The sequence below is a fragment of the Schistocerca piceifrons genome, chromosome 3 (genome assembly GCF_021461385.2).
Source record: "Schistocerca piceifrons isolate TAMUIC-IGC-003096 chromosome 3, iqSchPice1.1, whole genome shotgun sequence".
NCBI classification, from domain to species: domain Eukaryota; kingdom Metazoa; phylum Arthropoda; class Insecta; order Orthoptera; family Acrididae; genus Schistocerca; species Schistocerca piceifrons.
In genome coordinates, this window is record NC_060140.1 from 107,399,393 (window position 1) to 107,417,543 (window position 18,151).

The following is an 18,151-nucleotide window of genomic DNA, read 5'->3' on the forward strand; positions in this document are numbered from 1 at the left end:
TTAGTCTTCCTTGTGCAGAAGAGGTACATCGTCTGTCCTTTGCAATTTTGTTGCTCTTCTGAAACTTCTTTCGCTTCTTCCACCGCTTTTTCAGAGTACAAGTTGACCCCTGCCCTTCTTAACGTTAGTGATGGGACAACAGACTGTTTTCAACAGCCGATAGGCTAGTCGATTGTTTTTTCATTCAGTCGATTTTTTTTGGTCGAATGTAACAATCGAATGAGAAACTGATTTGCGGCCATCACTCCAGGTTTGAGTGATTTAAATTAATGTGAGACAACTGACAAATATTGTCGGTTGCGTCAGTTATATGCATGTTTTCACTCAGTCTCTGGGCTTGAGTGATTTTCATTCACTTTTTTACATGCTTTTTTCCGTGGTGGTCGTTGGGGCGGGAGGAGTGTAGCGCCTCCGCCGCAGCCGCCTTCTGCGGCTGGCAGAGCCAGGGTTAAAGCCGGCCTGAGGAGGTGGCGCAGTTGCCGGTGTGAACTTAGCACTGCCAGGACCTGCGCTAGCGCCGATTGGCTATGCGCCACCTCCTCACAGCAAGACTCAAGTTTCACCCGGAATTTGCAGTCAGGTGGAGTCACGTGACCGGCCTTTGGCCGTTGTGGATGGGAGACTGCAAATTCCGTGTGAAACTTGAGTCTTGCCCTCCTCACACAGGGTTGCGACCCTGGCCATGGCAGACGCAGGACGCTGACGTGGAGGGTGCGTGACGCAGGCGTAGGGTCGCCACAATCCAAGGACGAAATCAAAGACAAAATTCGGTGATTATAAAGACGTGGTTGAAACACGGACCGATATGTTGCGCAAGTGACCATTGGTTTGCATCAGTATATTCTTCTCGAAAGTGTACTTTTCGTTTCGACATTTTATTTCAAATTCTGTGCAATAACAGCACCAGAAGTACACTTCGCACAGCTGAACGTTAACTTTATACGACCAAAAGAAATATCAGATACCGACAGCAGAGACGTTGTAAACCAACAGCGGAAAACTGAAACAATCGCGAAGAATCGATTATTGCACTGCTTCCACAGTGTGTTCTGAAAATAGCCGAGCGATTCTGAGATGCCACGGAATATCAGCACAGGTTTCAACGGCTATCGTCAAGTTTGCAGGAGTTATGAAACACTTGATAGGTGGCCAATGGCAAAACTTGCGTAAAAATTTTTTTTTACTTACTAGCCACTTTTTTTCCGGACATTTTTTCTTCGTCCAGGACACCCGTCTTCGAGCATAAAATCGCGGGCTGTCTGCTAATTCCGCGACGTATGGCAATCCTACGCCGGCGCAATCGCAAATTTTAATTTTAGTTGATGGACATCATCTCTTTCCAGTAAAAAGTAATGCAAAGAGTCACAAACAAATGTGACAATGTTCCTTTTTTCTTCATATATGTACCCCTAAGAGAAGACGTATGATTGCTCAACACTGTATTCTGCAATCTATTAATCAGTTTTAAAAGGAAAAGAAGAATTAGCTTTTCAGCACATAATGAAACGACTGTGTTTATTGCTTGTCTTCACATACAGCTGGAAATATATGCACCGCAGTTTATATTGTATACCACTGATTTACTTCTTACTTTACTTCATGGAAGTAGACAGACTGTTTTGGATAACTCGGTCAGCTAAACCGCTGAAAAGTTTTCAATTGACTGAATGAATGAATGCAAGCTTCAAGTAACAGAAAAAGTACCGACTAGGTTCACACAAAAGAATGAACGAATAACTCAGCCGATACGTAAAGCTACAACGAAGTGAGTCGATTATTTTCCAACAATATACTGAATCGGCTGTTTTCATTCGGTTGTTCTCATCACTGCTTAATGTGTACTTGTCTTTCTTGACCTTGTAAGCGCCTCCCGCACTGTTTCGGTATATATCGGTACTATTTTTAATATGATATTCGACCGCTTTGCATTTACCTGTACATGGAGCGTTAGGAAATAAAAAGTGCTGTTGCAGTTTTATGTTCATTAATGTCCAACCAGATCAGGACGCAGTTTATGTCGGTCACTCACTTTTCGACGGTACCTAGGCTGCAACCGTTCACCGTCCATACTGCCGAAGATCGTACCTGAAAGTGTTAGCCGGCCGGAGTGGCCGAGCGGTTAAAGACGCTACAGTCTGGAACCGCACGACCGCTACGGTCGTAGGTTCGAATCCTGCCTCGGGCATGGATGTGTGTGATGTCCTTAGGTTAGTTAGGTTTAAGTAGTTCTAAGTTCTAGGGGACTTATGACCACAGCAGTTGAGTCCCATAGTACTCAGAGCCATTTGAACCATTTTTTTGAAAGTGTTAATTATATGGGTAGCAAGGCGAGTTCCGAATAATTTACCACAAACCCGCATTTATACAGAAAATCCGTAGATGAAAATAACATATTTCACTCATATTTCGCCGGCCGCGGTGGCCGTGTGGTTCTAGGCGCTTGAGTCTGGAAGCGCGCGACCGCTACGGTCGCAGGTTCGAATCCTGCCTCGGGCATGGATGTGTGTGATGTCCTTAGGTCAGTTAGGTTTAAGTAGTTCTAAGTTCTAGGGGACTGATGACCTCAGATGTTAAGTCCCATAGTGCTCAGAGCCACTCATATTTCACTTTGCGTTTGATGACAGTTAATCAGACATGTATAGCCTTAGCTAACTGTTGATTGTTCATTATTGTACGAGGGACCGATGACCGTAGCAGTCTGGTCCCTTTAATCCCACGAACCAACCATTATTGTACGAGTAAATTTGTAACACCATAGCTCTAATGCTCTACTGATTTATTTTGCCTTTTGCTTTATTTAATGTTAGATCGTTGAGCTTCCGTAAATTTGTTCGATTGAATCGATAACACAAAATTGTGTACTCCTTTCTTTATAAAAACTTTGATTTCTTTTAGAGTGTAGGAAGTGTAATCTCTGTAATATGTACAATATCAGCAAATTATATGTTTTGTCTTTGTCATATAATCTCTTTGGTTATCTTTTAAATTAAATTATTTTATTTAAATAATTTTGTGTAGAACTAGCAATATATGCAAATGTTCTGTTTTATTTAAAATGTTTGTTTGCTGTTATGTAAACTGCTGACCTTCACTTAGGGTTCTTAGTTATTTTGTATGTAGCTCATAGGATGTTATAGTATAGCCAAATATAAGGTAAAATTTGACTGAACTCTTGTACCTACCGTCATTTATCCTTAGTCACATATCCACTTAGGATCCCTCCCACGCTAAAGCGTTTGGCGAGTGTCCTTTATTGAAGGCACATTAAAATTAATATGGCAATAGAGTGAGCTAAAATTAATATTGTTTGTTGAAAGACTCTTACAAATATCTCAGATTTGTGTTTCACTGCAGTAAAAGTTCAGAACTGCAACTGTTGAGAGTTAAATGTTCATGCCTGCTAAGTACGTGTTTCTCTAGTGTATTGAAAGTGTGTTTAGTTTGCTCTGCTACAGTGGTCAAGATTAAGGGCCCCCCTCCAGTGAAAGTAGTTCAAATGCACCAAGTTACTTAATTATAGAAAGTTTCAATTACTCTTGCTGTTCAAGTCAAAAGTGCATATTAATGTTGTAACAGGATCAACAGTTTGTCTATTGTGCTTAGGCCGGTATTACACTATCAAATTTCTTTGTCCAATATCTTTGTCAAAGATATTTGATGGTGTAATAGGGACTTTGTCAAATGTCATCCAATATTTGATCAAATCTAGGGCCTCGCTATATATTTGATCAAAGAAACCGCTTGTCTTCTGTTCACTGCAATGTGACATGTTACCACATGGAGCGCTAGCATCGCTGCAGCGTTCTGTCGTCTGTAGTGTTTTTATAACCATTGCCAGTAAATACAATTGGTGTGTGCCGACAACTACAAAATTAATAGAGATGTCTGAAGCTGATGAGGCGCTTTACAACGTGAGGCACCCTGAATACAAAAATAGATTAAGAAGATTGGACACCTGACCTAACCTAACCTAACATAACCATCTCCTGTAGCAAGGAATCGGAGTGTTACAGTGAGCCTGTCTTCTGAAGATGTAGCCGTTCTTAAGTGAATATTTTGCTTTGTGATATGAGGATACACTTCATTGAGCACATACAGAAATGTATGCTCATCCATTCTTCAGTAATTGATGCACGACTTGACGTCTTCCACTGTAAGCTCACGTAACAAGTTTTGTTGAATGCTTTTATCGTGTCGTCGTAAAACCCACGGCTTCACCCAGATTAGATTAGTTTTTCGTTCCATAGATCCGTGCTGAGGAGATCCTCGTGGATGTGGAACATGTCGATTTTTTTAAAGCTGAAATAACAATACTAATAGTATGAATAAATACAATACATCATTTGTTTCTATTAAAAATTTCGCCAATGGAGTAGAAGGAGTTGGCTCCTTTTAAACTGATCTTTATTTCTAATTAAATTTTTTATGTTTCCTGCCAAATTATTGAAGATGAGTGTTCCTGAGTAGTGGACCCCTTTTTGAACTAAAGTAAGTGCTTTTAAGTCCTTGTGCAGATAATTCTTGTTCCTGGTATTGTATGTATGAACTGAGTTGTCTGTTGGAAAAAGAGATATATTATTTACGACAAATTTCATTAAGAAGTAAATATACTGAGAGGCAGTAGTTAGTATACCCAGTTCTTTGAAGAGGTTTCTGCAGGACGTCCGTGAATTTACTCCACAAATAACACGTATTACACGCTTTTGGACTCTGAAAACTTTTGCTTGACTTCAAGATTTACCCCAAAATATTATCCCATATGACATTATGGAATGAAAGCAGGCAAAGTATGCAAGCTTTTTCATTTTTATGTTGCCTATGTCTGCTAACACTCGAATTGCAAATACAGATTTGTTAAGGCCTTTCTGCAGTTCTGTGGTGTGCTCCTCCCAACTGAATTTATTATCAAGTTGTAATCACAGGACTTTTAAGACTGTCAACCTCGTATGTATGGTTCCATTTTTCCCCCACTTCTTTTCCGCATGTGCACACAATGCAATTGGGGTACGTACAACTGCTGCGGTTAATAACAAGTTGTTGTCAGCCATCTTGAACTTTGACGAAAAATTTGATGACAGTGTAATACCCCTTCTAGCGCTATGTCAAAGATCTTTGTCAAATATATTGGACGGAATATTGGATCACATCTTTGATCAAATCTTTGACAAAGAAATTTGATAGTGTGATACCGGCGTTATGCTAGGTAACAAGTAACAGAAAAACCACTATCTATGAAAACAGTAACGTCTTTATTAAAAGGACAGTGAGAAGTAATTTGTTAGTGAACTCCATTTAATTTTCATTCTAAGTAGAAAGGTGTTTAGTATCGAGAGACTTAATCTATGTACAATAACTAATTTTGCTGTACACCATATCTATATTTCATGTCAGATAGGAATATGTTTGAAAAGTAATACTGAACCTATGTCCAATTTACGATTCTACAGTGAATATTAATGGTAACGTTATTGAGACCATTCAGTTTGACTAAGTCCTCAAGGTAACAGTGTGTTTTGTTATCTGTTATATTTATGCAAATAGTTTGTTCTGGTCTGTTAGCTCCAACCTTAACGTGAACATACTGTATTCAGGTGCCAGAGTTTATTGCACTCGTGTGTGGCAAGTATAGGCTGTGCTTGTCCGTTAAAGTTACTCATACCTAATTTCTTAAACAAGAACGTTAATCTTTCTCTTGCCTTATTAGGCTGGCGACCGTTTTCCTTATTCTTTGAACAGTGTAGATAGGTAAAATATTATTTGTACTGTGCAAATATTTACGTAATTCTGACTTTCATTTCCGATAAGCCACCCCCATTAGGTACAACACGGTCAACATAACGAAATTCCTCTCAGAGGGTAACACTGCTCTGTTGCTCTGTACCATAATTGCATGAATAAACATAATTTCATTGTAGGAACTGCCTCCAACTTTAAGGTTATGGTATAGCAGCAGCGGACAGTAGTGTTATAAGTTCAGAATATGTTTGCGACGTCTTCCTGTCGGTAAACCCGTTTATGCACAAGAACCACAGTTAACTTTATTAATGTTACTGCAATTTCGTAATGATGCACACAAATATCTTGGTGATAATTATTCGTGTTTGTGTGTATATAAATACTGTGATTAAACAACACTTCCCGAGAGTTAGCGAATACAGCACGCTTCTAAAAATATTTCGTCGTAGTTTTCACAATATTCAAACCACATTGGAATAAGCCTTTAATAGAAATATTACTGCTTACCGCATAACGTGATTTACGTTATGATAAGGCGGTGTCTAGTTGTTCAAGTGAGTTCCCGACACAGGCTGACTGTCTCGTGTCTGTGCTGGGAGTGACCAGCTCCAGCGACAATGCCTCAAACAAATTACTACCGTCGGCGTGCTATTTGAATGTTCAAATATTGGGTAAGGCGCAGTGATATAGTACGATTCCGCTTTTGTAGCTTGTCGATTAAAATGGCTCCAAGCACTATGGGACAACATCTGAGGTCATCAGCCCCCTAGACTTAGAACTACTTAAACCTAACTAACCTAAGGACATCCATGCCCGAGGCAGGATTCGAACTTGCGACTGTAGCAGCCGCGTGGTTCCGGACTGAAGCGCTTAGAACCCCTCGGCCACAGCGGCCGGCGCTTGTCGATTATTTGTCTGTCTGTTACACCAAACTTCTAAGGAATGTCAACATCTCATTCTACCTTACACGGTAGAAGACTTTCTCTAGATCCACAAATGCTAGGAAGGTATCGTGGGTTTCCGTTAGTCTGCTTCCCATACTAGGAGGAACGTCAGACTTGCCCCTACTTTGTCCTATCCGAAACCAAATTAATCTTTTTTCAGAACGTCTCCAATTCTCTCTCTTTTCTGCTATATCCGATTCTGATCAGCAGTTTACAAGTCTGTCTTGTCAGACTAACCGTCCGACAGTTATTACGTTCATCTGCAAATGTTCTCCGTAAAGGGATTGTCATGCTTTTCTGGAAGCCTGGTGGTAAGTCATACGTTTCATAGTTTTTTCAACACCAAATTAATTCATTTTTTAGTTCCTACATATCCCACCGATTTTAGTGCCTCTTTCTCCGCTCTCGTCGTTTAGTGCTCTGACGAACTCTGGCTGTATTGTTGGTTCACTTACTTCTTCCAAATCTGTCTGCCCTTTCTTCGTAATTCGATACAGACTTTTATTGTTTTCAGTTGCATTCCTAAGCTATACATCTTTTTTTTGGAAACGACTCTGCCACACGACTGATTAGTATTTTTGTTTTTCCGCAGTTTGGAGATCATTAATACCAGTACTGCACTGTCGTCTCTAAAAGTTCTAAAAATAATGAATATTTTTATAGCATTTAGATAAGTTCACAATAGACAAGTACAATATCTTCGCTATTGCCATCACTTAGTAGATCTGATGGGCATAGGACGCAAGAACTAAGCCTCCCGTACCTAGGTAGGCTTAGCACGTAGCAGGACCTGTATCTACGGAACAAATCTAATTATGAACGGATAGTAGTCCCGAGTCCTTCCAGTATCCTCTGAGTAGTAGTTTGTGAGTTAATGTTTCAGTCTACAGTGGACCATTTCATAGTGAACATGTCCTCTGATGCAATCGCAGGTACCGGTACAGTTAGCAGAATAGGAAGGAAAATGGTGCTTCAGAACGGCTACGCTATCGGATTCCAAAAATCGTTAAAAGGTGTAAAACAGATGTGTTCGAGGCTCAAGACGACTAAAACCACATGGAAACAGCTGGCGATATAATTCAGAGGCAGAGAATAGTTTGTGATCTGACGCAGAAGCTGTAGAAGATGCAAGAGTATCTGAAAGACTATCAAAACTAATATACAGGGTGGTCCATTGATAGTGAATGGGGTAAATATCTCACGAAATAAGCATCAAACGAAAAAACTACAAAGAACGAAACTCGTATAGCTTGAAGGGGGAAACCAGATGGCGCCATGGTTGGCCCGCTAGATAGCGCTGCCATAGGTCAAACGGATATCAACAGCGTTTTTAAAAATAGAAACCCCCATTTTTTATTACATATTCGTGTACTACGTAAAGAAATATGAATGTTTCAGTTGGACCACTTTTTTCGCTTTGTGATAGATGGCGCTGTAATAATCACACGTATAAGTATGTGGTATGACGTAACATCCCGCCAGTGCAGACCAAAGAACAAAAAAAAAAAAGGGAAACGCAACTCCCGTGTTAAAAGTGGGTAACACAGACCGACAGAAGCGCCTCAAGTGGTATGGAGATGAACTAAAATATGAAAACATTGCGGGTTGCATCCCCCCCTAGTTTACTTACGTTGTAGGTTTTTCTTTTAATTCTATTACCCTATTTTTCTGGGCGTGCTATGTAATTATTTTGGCTGGCATCATAATAAAATAATTGAAACACAGCTATAGCACACTGTACTAAAGCAGAGAGAAACTTATTCAGTAATATTTTCAGTCTATTTTTGACGTTTGCGTCTGACAGACAAAAAAAAAAAAAAAAACATGATAGGAGCAGCGACTGTCAGGCGCAAACGTCAAAAATAGACTTTTAAATTGACATGCTTATATTGTTATCTATTAACATGTAGAAGCTCCAGCATGTTTTATGGCTCATAAGAACTAGATGCAACACTTGAAACTGAAAGTAAGTCGAAACAAGCTTGTAGTCTAAATAATAGAAGCAAAAGAAAAACAGCATTGTAGCAGCTAAACTGGACTACAAATATTCCTGAATAATGTCATAATTTTTACGTCATACAAGCTGCTGGATCAATGGAGAAAAAAAGCCTATTATTAAGAGAATAAGCAGCAGTTAAAGAGGTTCAATTAAGAAGTATTTATCACAGTATTAATTAATGAAGAATTCTAAAATTTTTTACAACTATGTTTCAGGACTATAAGTTCTGAGTAACTGCACAACAAACTTGCACTACTGACCATTAATTTCTTAAAAAGGTTCCTACATCTTACTACTGTAAATGCTTCAACACAAAAAAGAAAACATCAATACCAAGTACCAAAAGCAGGAAAGTTGGATAAAAACAATGAAATGAAAACAGTGAAATGAAAACAAAACTTACTTTTTATTTCTCAAGCACACAAGAAAAATTTTCTTTTAACTGTTGTTAAGCTTTAAACCATTTTCTGAATTTGTCTTTAACAATATCAAGTCTTTTATTACTGATGGTGTGTTTCCAATCTTTCACATACTTCTAAATCAATAGAGGGACACATTGTCTTAAAATATACTGTTCAGAAAAATGGGCGTTGCAAAGTGTTATTTCCTCTGGAAACAGTGAATAGAATGTATTCTCCAATTGTTCCTGGTGTCCACGTTTATCTAAGAATGCATACAATTGACTTCGAACATTTGCTACAAAGGACATTAAGCTGTCACTAGCATACAATAATTTTGGGTTTAAAGCATTATATTCGTTGAAACTTGTAAATAAATTATACTCTGTGGGTTTGATGAGAACAGAGTTGTTTTACAGTCACTACATTTGGTTTCAGGTGTTACACCCATCTTTCGTAGAATGTAACCAGCTACATATGCTAGTGCTTGTCTGTCATTTCTTACATTAGCCCCACCACTACCAGCAGCTGCTTCATTATCAGCAAGTGCACAATATAAAGCACTTTGATTTATAATGGAATGGTCTGTTGTGGAGTCAAGAAAGTTGTCATCACTAGATCCCAAAAATTGCTGTAAATTGCTTAATTGCATGCATCTATCATCCTCACAATTACCTAGTGACTTTGTAGGTAAGGACATGTTATTGATTTTAACTGTTTTCAATGCTGCTTTGAACTGAAAGCAAGTTGATTTGGTGTTTGCAACACCATGCTGCCTCACACAACAACATACATTCTCCACTGGGTCTTGATTGAAAGCCCTCACGCTTAAAAAATTAAAGCCATTTTTTGAAATCTGTTCCAAATGAACATCAGTGATCTTATGAAACTGAACATATTTGTCTTATCTCTCCCTGTGCCTAGCTCTAACACTTTCCAATTTTCCATTTCCTTTAACAGACTGTACCACATTTCAATATGTGGGGACTCTGCAGAGAGGGCACACTTATAAGACTTGCCATCTTGTGGATAACAATACGAACTGTTCAGTGAATCAGATAAACAAGCCATCTTTTCAATAAATTCTGCAGTGTATATTGCCTCAGCAGGTAAGATATTAAATGCCACATAAGTTTCAATAACTGCAGCAACTGTATGACTAATCTAGGCTGCAGCTACCTTGACTTTCATCTTAGTAAAAGAATCCTTTAGTTCAAAATGGTTCCTACATAGTTTTGGCAATGTCTTAAACATCTTCTGCTAATCCAGAAGAAAATCCCTGTGATTATATTCAAAACTGGCCTCTTTTTTAAACCCAAACTGTATTTTATTTCCTAGCAGAGCATTTCTAGTATTTTTTAATAGATGTGGGACATCATAAATGACTGCAATAGGTTCATCTCTGAGTACAAAATGAAATGGACTGGACTCAGTAGATTTCTCACAGCAGAGTTCCTTCAGTGCTCTCTGGTTGGTTGTACCCTGGTCACAAACTGTACAAACTACCTTTAGCCCTATTTCTTGCAATTGCCTTATGACATAGGTAATAAGACTTTTTAAAGTGATACTTGAAACTGAGTTGTGAATGAAATAATAAGCAACAACCTGCTTCCAGCTTTTATGTATGCCTCTAACCATGAAAACTAATGCATTATTTGCATGAACATTTGATCTCCCTAAATGCCCTAAATCTTGAAACCCTGAAATTTCTTGTTGACTTGCATTATAATACAACCCTCTTTCTAAAGACATTTCATCAAACAACAAAGCACAATATTTGTCACTGTTGTTCATTACTTCTGCTTTCATTACATTCATGACCGAAGTATTCAATCCTGGTTCAAAAGCCATAGAATACAACAGACATTTCAGATACCTCACAGAAGGAAGATAAAAATGAACTGACAAATATTTGTATAGGTGCGGACTTCGTTTGTATAAGGATAAAGCAAATACTTTGTCCTCGGGTGTCCATCGCCTTGCATTTGCTGATCAATGAGCATTTTGTTATTGGCTGTTTATGAAATCTTTGGCAACAGAGTTAAATTAGATTCTATGACAGAGAAAGTATTGCTGTCACATGAACCTTTAAGTGCTTTCAGTTCTGATTTTTCATGATGTAGCTTTGCTTTCAGTTTTGATAGCCTTGTTAGAGTATTCCTATGAATCTTGGACATTTTTGGAGTTAAGTCTGCTTTTGAAACCCCTGTACCTAAAACCCCATTAGATAAACGTGGACACCAGGAACAATTGGAGAATACATTCTATTCACTGTTTAAGTTTCCAGAGGAAATAACATTTTGCAACGCCCATTTTTCTGAACAGTATATTTTAAGACAATGTGTCCCTCTATTGATTTAGAAGTATGTGAAAGATTGGAAACCCACCATCAGTAATAAAAGACTTGATATTGTTAAAGACAAATTCAGTAAACGGTTTAAAGCTTTATAACAGTTCAAAGAAAATTTTTCTTGTGTGCTTGAGAAATAAAAAATAAGTTTTGTTTTCATTTCACTGTTTTCATTTCACTGTTTTTATCCAACTTTCCTGCTTTTGGTACTTGGTATTGATGTTTTCTTTTTTGTGTTGAAGCATTTACAGTAGTAAGATGTAGGAACCTTTTTAAGAAATTAATGGTCAGTAGTGCAAGTTTGCTGTGCTCAGAACTTATAGTCCTGAAACATAGTTGTAAAAAAATTTAGAATTCTTCATTAATTAATACTGTGATAAATATTTCTTAATTGAACCTCTTTAACTGCTGCTTATTCTCTTAATAATAGGCTTTTTTTCTCCATTGATCCAGCAGCTTGTATGACGTAAAAATTATGACATTGTTCAGGAATATTTGTAGTCATTACAAAATGTTTCAGATAAGAATGTGTACTCACTATCTGCAGATTCATTTTGAGGGAAGATAAAAAATTTAAGAGGTGCATCAGTCAATGAATTACTCTGCTCAGCACAGCTAGTGCTAGGTAATTCTCTAACACCAGTTTCACCTCTGGTATTGGCACTTGTATAATAAAGATTTTCCATGGTACCACTAGTGCTTGGTTAAGTCTAATTCACTAGTCCAGTTTAGCTGCTACAATGTTGTTTTTTCTTTTGCTTCAATTATTTACACTACAAGGATCACAGACTTCAATGCAGAGCAAGACGATAGAGTATTTCAAAACAACCACCACTGGAGTTTAGACAGCTCTCATTGGTCAGTTCCAGATTCGTTTGTCCCCTAGCGCCTCTAGTGGTCTAGAATGGAACTACGTGGCTTGTTGCCTCTTCGCCCATATGGCTTTCACCCCCCGTGGGGCGGACGGTATTTGCTTCGTGATACATTATCCGCGTTAAAATGGACCGTTTACCAATTGCGGAAAAGGTTGATATCGTGTTGATGTATGGCTGTTGTGATCATGCCCAATGGGCGTGTGCTTTGTATGCTGCTACGTATCCTGGACGACATCATCCAAGTGTCCGGACCGTTCGCCGGATAGTTGCGTTATTTAAGGAAACAGGAAGTGCTCAGCCACATGTGAAACGTCAACAACGACATGCAACAAATGATGATGCCCAAGTACGTGTTTTAGCTGCTGTCGCGGCTAATCCGCACATCAGTAGCAGACAAATTGCACGAGAATCTGGAATCTCAAAAACGTCGGTGTTGAGAGGAATGTCATTACACGTATTGCCAAATGCATTGAGATTGACGGACATCATTTTGAGCATTTATTGGATTAATGTGGTTTTTACAGGTAATCACACTGTAACAGCATGCGTTCTCAGAAATGATAAGTTCACAAAGGTACATGCATCACAACTGGAACAACCGAAATAAAATGTTCAAACCTACCTACGTTTTGTATTTTAATTTAGAAAACCTACCTGTTACCAACTGTTCGTCTAAAATTGTGAGCCATATGTTTTTGACTATTATAGCGCCATCTATCACAAAGCGAAAAAAGTGGCCCAACTAAAACATTCATATTTCTTTACGTACTACACGAATATGTAATAAAAAGTGGGGGTTCCTATTCAAAAAAACGCAGTTGATATCCGTTTGATCTATGGCAACGCAATCTAGCGGGCCAACCATACCACCATCTGGTTTCCCCCTTCAAGCTAGACGAGTTTCGTTCTTTGTAGTTTTTTCGTTTGACGCTTATTTCGTGAGATATTTGGCCCGGTCACGGTCAATAGACCACCCCGTATAATGAACTGACAGGAAGCCACACGAAAGAAATATCCATGTCGACTGATTACATAAACCCATTTACAAAGGTAGACAGCAAATTCTGCCTAAATTACCTACTAGTATTCAGGAGGGTTATATTGTTGTTAACACATTTAACGTGAAAACTACATAATGATGCTGACAAAACCACTGTAATATTCTGCAAAGTTGAAAACCTCAAAATTTTTAGTATGGCGCACAATATATGTCGACGGAACTTTTAAGTTCTGCACGAAGGTTTTTTGTCAGCTATTCACGATCTAAGACCTTATCAATGGACGTTTGCTAAACGATAGGAAAACTTCAGGTTATCAATAAGTCTTTTCAACAGTTTCTGATAAATGTGATAATCTTAAGTTTGAAACTATCTCCATCAACAATGTTTTTAAACTTTGTAGAAAGCTTTATGAATGTGTGGACTTACGTAAGAACCCAAAGATGTAAATTTGATCTAACGCAGAGTTGGTCTCGAGATAGAGAAACACAGAGGCTTGCTCATGACTGTTATTCAAGAAATGAAGTAGGAAAGTTTTTATCTTATATATTTTGTTTGCCTGTGCTGGAACCGTGATTGTTTGTTATTTATTCTGTTGGATACTTAATGTAGGCGGTGCCTGTGTCTGAAAAACTGCAAATGTTTTGTGACTTCTTAGAGGATAGTTAATAGACGAGAACACACTCTTTCCTCCACCCACGTGGGCAGAACTCAGTTGCAGTACACAGAGAACCATCAGTGCTTAAGAAAGTTTCCACAGCAAGTACAATGTTGTTGTACTCAGCCCAAATCTACGCAGGTCTCTTGAGGTACTAAAGCGAATTCAATTCGACACCAAAATAGCAACCATTCCTCAAAAATCAAGAAAATGGAAAGGTTCTGTCCGAATTCATGAAGCAGCAAGTGGCGAACTTCAAAGCTGAAAAAATTACAGGAGTGTAACATATGAAATTAGTTTCCTATAAAATAAAACCTGGAAGTGCAAAGTAAAATGATTGTAAGTTTTGGAGATGGGCATACATAGTACCTAGGCCCTGGGAGTAGACAGCATTCCATTAGAACTATTGATAGCCCTGGAAGAGCCAGTCCTGACAAAACTCTACCATCTGGTGAGCAAGATGTATGAGACAGCTGAACGGATTGGACAGTGTATTGAAAGGAGAATATAAGATGCACATCAACAAAAGCAAAACGAGGATAATGGAAAGTAGTCGAATTAAATCGGGTAATGCTGAGGGTATTAGAACAGGAAATGAGACGCTTAAAGTAGTAAATGAGTTTTGATATTTGGGGAGCAAAGTAACTGATGATGGTCGAAGTAGAGGGGATATAAAATGTAGACTGGCAATGGCAAGGAAAGCGTTTCTGAAGAAGAGAAATTCGTTAACATCAAGTATACACTCCTGGAAATGGAAAAAAGAACGCATTGACACCGGTGTGTCAGACCCACCATACTTGCTCCGGACACTGCGAGAGGGCTGTACAAGCAATGATCACACGCACGGCACAGCGGACACACCAGGAACCGCGGTGTTGGCCGTCGAATGGCGCTAGCTGCGCAGCATTTGTGCACCGCCGCCGTCAGTGTCAGCCAGTCTGCCGTGGCATACGGAGCTCCATCGCAGTCTTTAACACTGGTAGCATGCCGCGACAGCGTGGACGTGAACCGTATGTGCAGTTGACGGACTTTCAGCGAGGGCGTATAGTGGGCATGCGGGAGGCCGGGTGGACGTACCGCCGAATTGCTCAACACGTGGGGCGTGAGGTCTCCACAGTACATTGATGTTGTCGCCAGTGGTCGGCGGAAGGTGCACGTGCCCGTCGACCTGGGACCGGACCGCAGCGACGCACGGATGCACGCCAAGACCGTAGGATCCTACGCAGTGCCGTAGGGGACCGCACCGCCACTTCCCAGCAAAGTAGGGACACTGTTGCTCCTGGGGTATCGGCGAGGACCATTCGCAACCGTCTCCATGAAGCTGGGCTACGCTCCCGCACACCGTTAGGCCGTCTTCCGCTCACGCCCCAACATCGTGCAGCCCGCCTCCAGTGGTGTCGCGACAGGCGTGAATGGAGGGACGAATGGAGACGTGTCGTCTTCAGCGATGAGAGGCGCTTCTGCCTTGGTGCCAATGATGGTCGTATGCGTGTTTGGCGCCGTGCAGGTGAGCGCCACAATCAGGACTGCATACGACCGAGGCACACAGGGCCAACACCCGGCATCATGGTGTGGGGAGCGATCTCCTACACTGGCCGTACACCACTGGTGATCGTCGAGGGGACACTGAATAGTGCACGGTACATCCAAACCGTCATCGAACCCATCGTTCTACCATTCCTAGACCGGCAAGGGAACTTGCTGTTCCAACAGGACAATGCACGTCCGCATGTATCCCGTGCCACCCAACGTGCTCTAGAAGGTGTAAGTCAACTACCCCGGCCAGCAAGATCTCCGGATCTGTCCCCCATTGAGCATGTTTGGGACTGGATGAAGCGTCGTCTCACGCGGTCTGCACGTCCAGCACGAACGCTGGTCCAACTGAGGCGCCAGGTGGAAATGGCATGGCAAGCCGTTCCACAGGACTACATCCAGCATCTCTATGATCGTCTCCATGGGAGAATAGCAGCCTGCATTGCTGTGAAAGGTGGATATACACTGTACTAGTGCCGACATTGTGCATGCTCTGTTGCCTGTGTCTATGTGCCTGTGGTTCTGTCAGTGTGATCATGTGATGTATCTGACCCCAGGAATGTGTCAATAAAGTTTCCCCTTCCTGGGACAATGAATTCACGGTGTTCTTATTTCAATTTCCAGGAGTGTAGATTTGTCAGGAAGACTTTTCTGAAAGTATTTGTATGGAGTGTAGCCATGTATGGAAGTGAAACGTGGATGATAAATAGTTTAGACAAAATAAGAATAGAAGCTTTCGAAATGTGGTGCTACAGAAGAATGCTGAAGGTGAGATGGGTAGATCACATAACTAATGAGGAGGTATTGAATAGAATTGGGGAGAAGAGAAATTTGTGGCAAACTTGACCAGAAGAAGGGATCGGTTGGTCGGACATGTTCTGAGGCATCAAGGGATCGCGAATTTAGTACTGGAGGGCAGCACGGATTGTAAAAATCGTAGAGGGAGACCAAGAGATGAATACACTAAACAGATTCAGAATGATGTAAGTTGCAGTAGGTACCGGGAGATGAAGAAGCTTGCATAGGATAGAGTAGCATGGAGAGCTGCATCAAACCAGTCTCTGGACTGAAGACCACAACAACAACATCAGTACGCTTAAAAGACATAAAATTGTAAATCTGTTTAAAAAAAATTAAAAAAATGTGAATTTGTAAATGTTTTGGGGTGTTGGACTGTACAGGTATGCTTCCTCGTGCTGCACTCTGGGTAACGCTAGACTATGTGGTAGAAAAACTACTAATTTAAAGTTAAGCATTGGAGGCTCATTTTCTTTTGATCGCGACATGTAGGATAAACAGAGCCATTTTTCCTTGTTACTAACGACAGACAAGAAGACTGTTTTACGGCTTCTGCTAGAAGTATACAGAGACCTGCTTTGAACGGGAGACTGGGTCATATATCTGATCTCGGGAGGCTTGGATCTAGCGCCCTGTCCATGAGCACGTTTATAGGACAAGAAGAACAAATTTCGCTTTTAATCATGTTTACTTACGAGAGAGGTGACGAAGATCTGTGCGCAGATGTTCACCATGTGTAGAAACAAAAGAACGAAGATCGGCAGGTTCATTATAGCCTCCAGTTCCTTGACACATCTGTGAAAGATAATCAGAAGCAGCACTTTTAGGCGTAACTTATTAAAGCAGTTGCTAAGTGTATAGAAGTATCCGAAACAACAAATGAAAACTCTCTATTCTCAACGATTATAGCAAGCTATCGCCTGGAAAGCAGAATAAGTTCGGATGCCCCATTAACTGAGTACAGGTGAGTTCACTACCTAAGCTGTATTTCAAGGTGGCTCATTCGGCTTCGGAGAAGACGTTTTGTGCATTCATCAAGACAGGTGGTCCTATTATGTATTAAGTCATTTATATAATGAGCGACTTCAGAGGTAGCTCTATCGTGCTTCATGCACATTATGCAATGATCATGCGGTTATTTTATTATCAACTGGACGTCTGGAGCATATTATCAGTTAGTTTGGCACGTGGTTACCATCGATGTTCATACGTTTCATCAGACTACGTACTTGGTCTGTAGAAATGCAACGAAACACCTACACTCTTGCTCACAAGGATAATACTGATACATGGTGAAAAAACGCTCTGGTGGGCGGTTTGCGGGTTTAAATCACCTCAGGGTATAACCATGCGGTGCATTTGACCTGCGGTCTTCGCACAGTGGCGCTAGAAGCAGTCCACATACTCAGAAGTATGTTGGTGCATGTCAGAGTATGGTGCAGCGAGTAAGTGTGCAGTCGTTTTCAGATGTGCTAATGGTGATTGTGTGTTGAAAATGGCTCATTGATGACGTTATGACGGGTAGAATACTAGGGCGACTGGAGGCTGGTCAAACACGGCAGGTCTTACTTAGTATGGGCCCTCTGTGCGCCACAAAGTGTGATCTCAAGTTTATGGCAATGATTCCAGCAGACAGGAAACGTGTCTAGACGCTACAGTACGGGACGTTCACAGTGTACATCACCACAAGAAGACCGATATCTCAGCATCAGTGCTCGCAGACGGCCACGGAGTACAGCAGGTAGCCTTGCTCGGGACCTCACCGCAGCCACCGGAACAGTTGTCTTCAGACACACAGACTACAGACGACTGAACAGACATGGTTTATTTGCTTGGACACCTGCAAGGTGCATTCCACTGAC

The 18,151-nt window shown here is 40.5% G+C and overlaps 1 protein-coding gene across 1 annotated transcript in view; it reads right to left on the reverse strand.

Annotated features, from left to right (window-relative positions):
- LOC124788432 overlaps window positions 1-18,151 on the reverse strand; it is a 120,962-nt gene that overhangs the window by 51,311 nt on the left and 51,500 nt on the right. Inside the window, exon 4 of the mRNA XM_047255703.1 lies at window positions 16,985-17,084. Within this exon, the coding sequence (XP_047111659.1) occupies window positions 16,985-17,084 (100 nt within the window). The remainder of the gene's footprint in view (window positions 1-16,984; window positions 17,085-18,151) is intronic.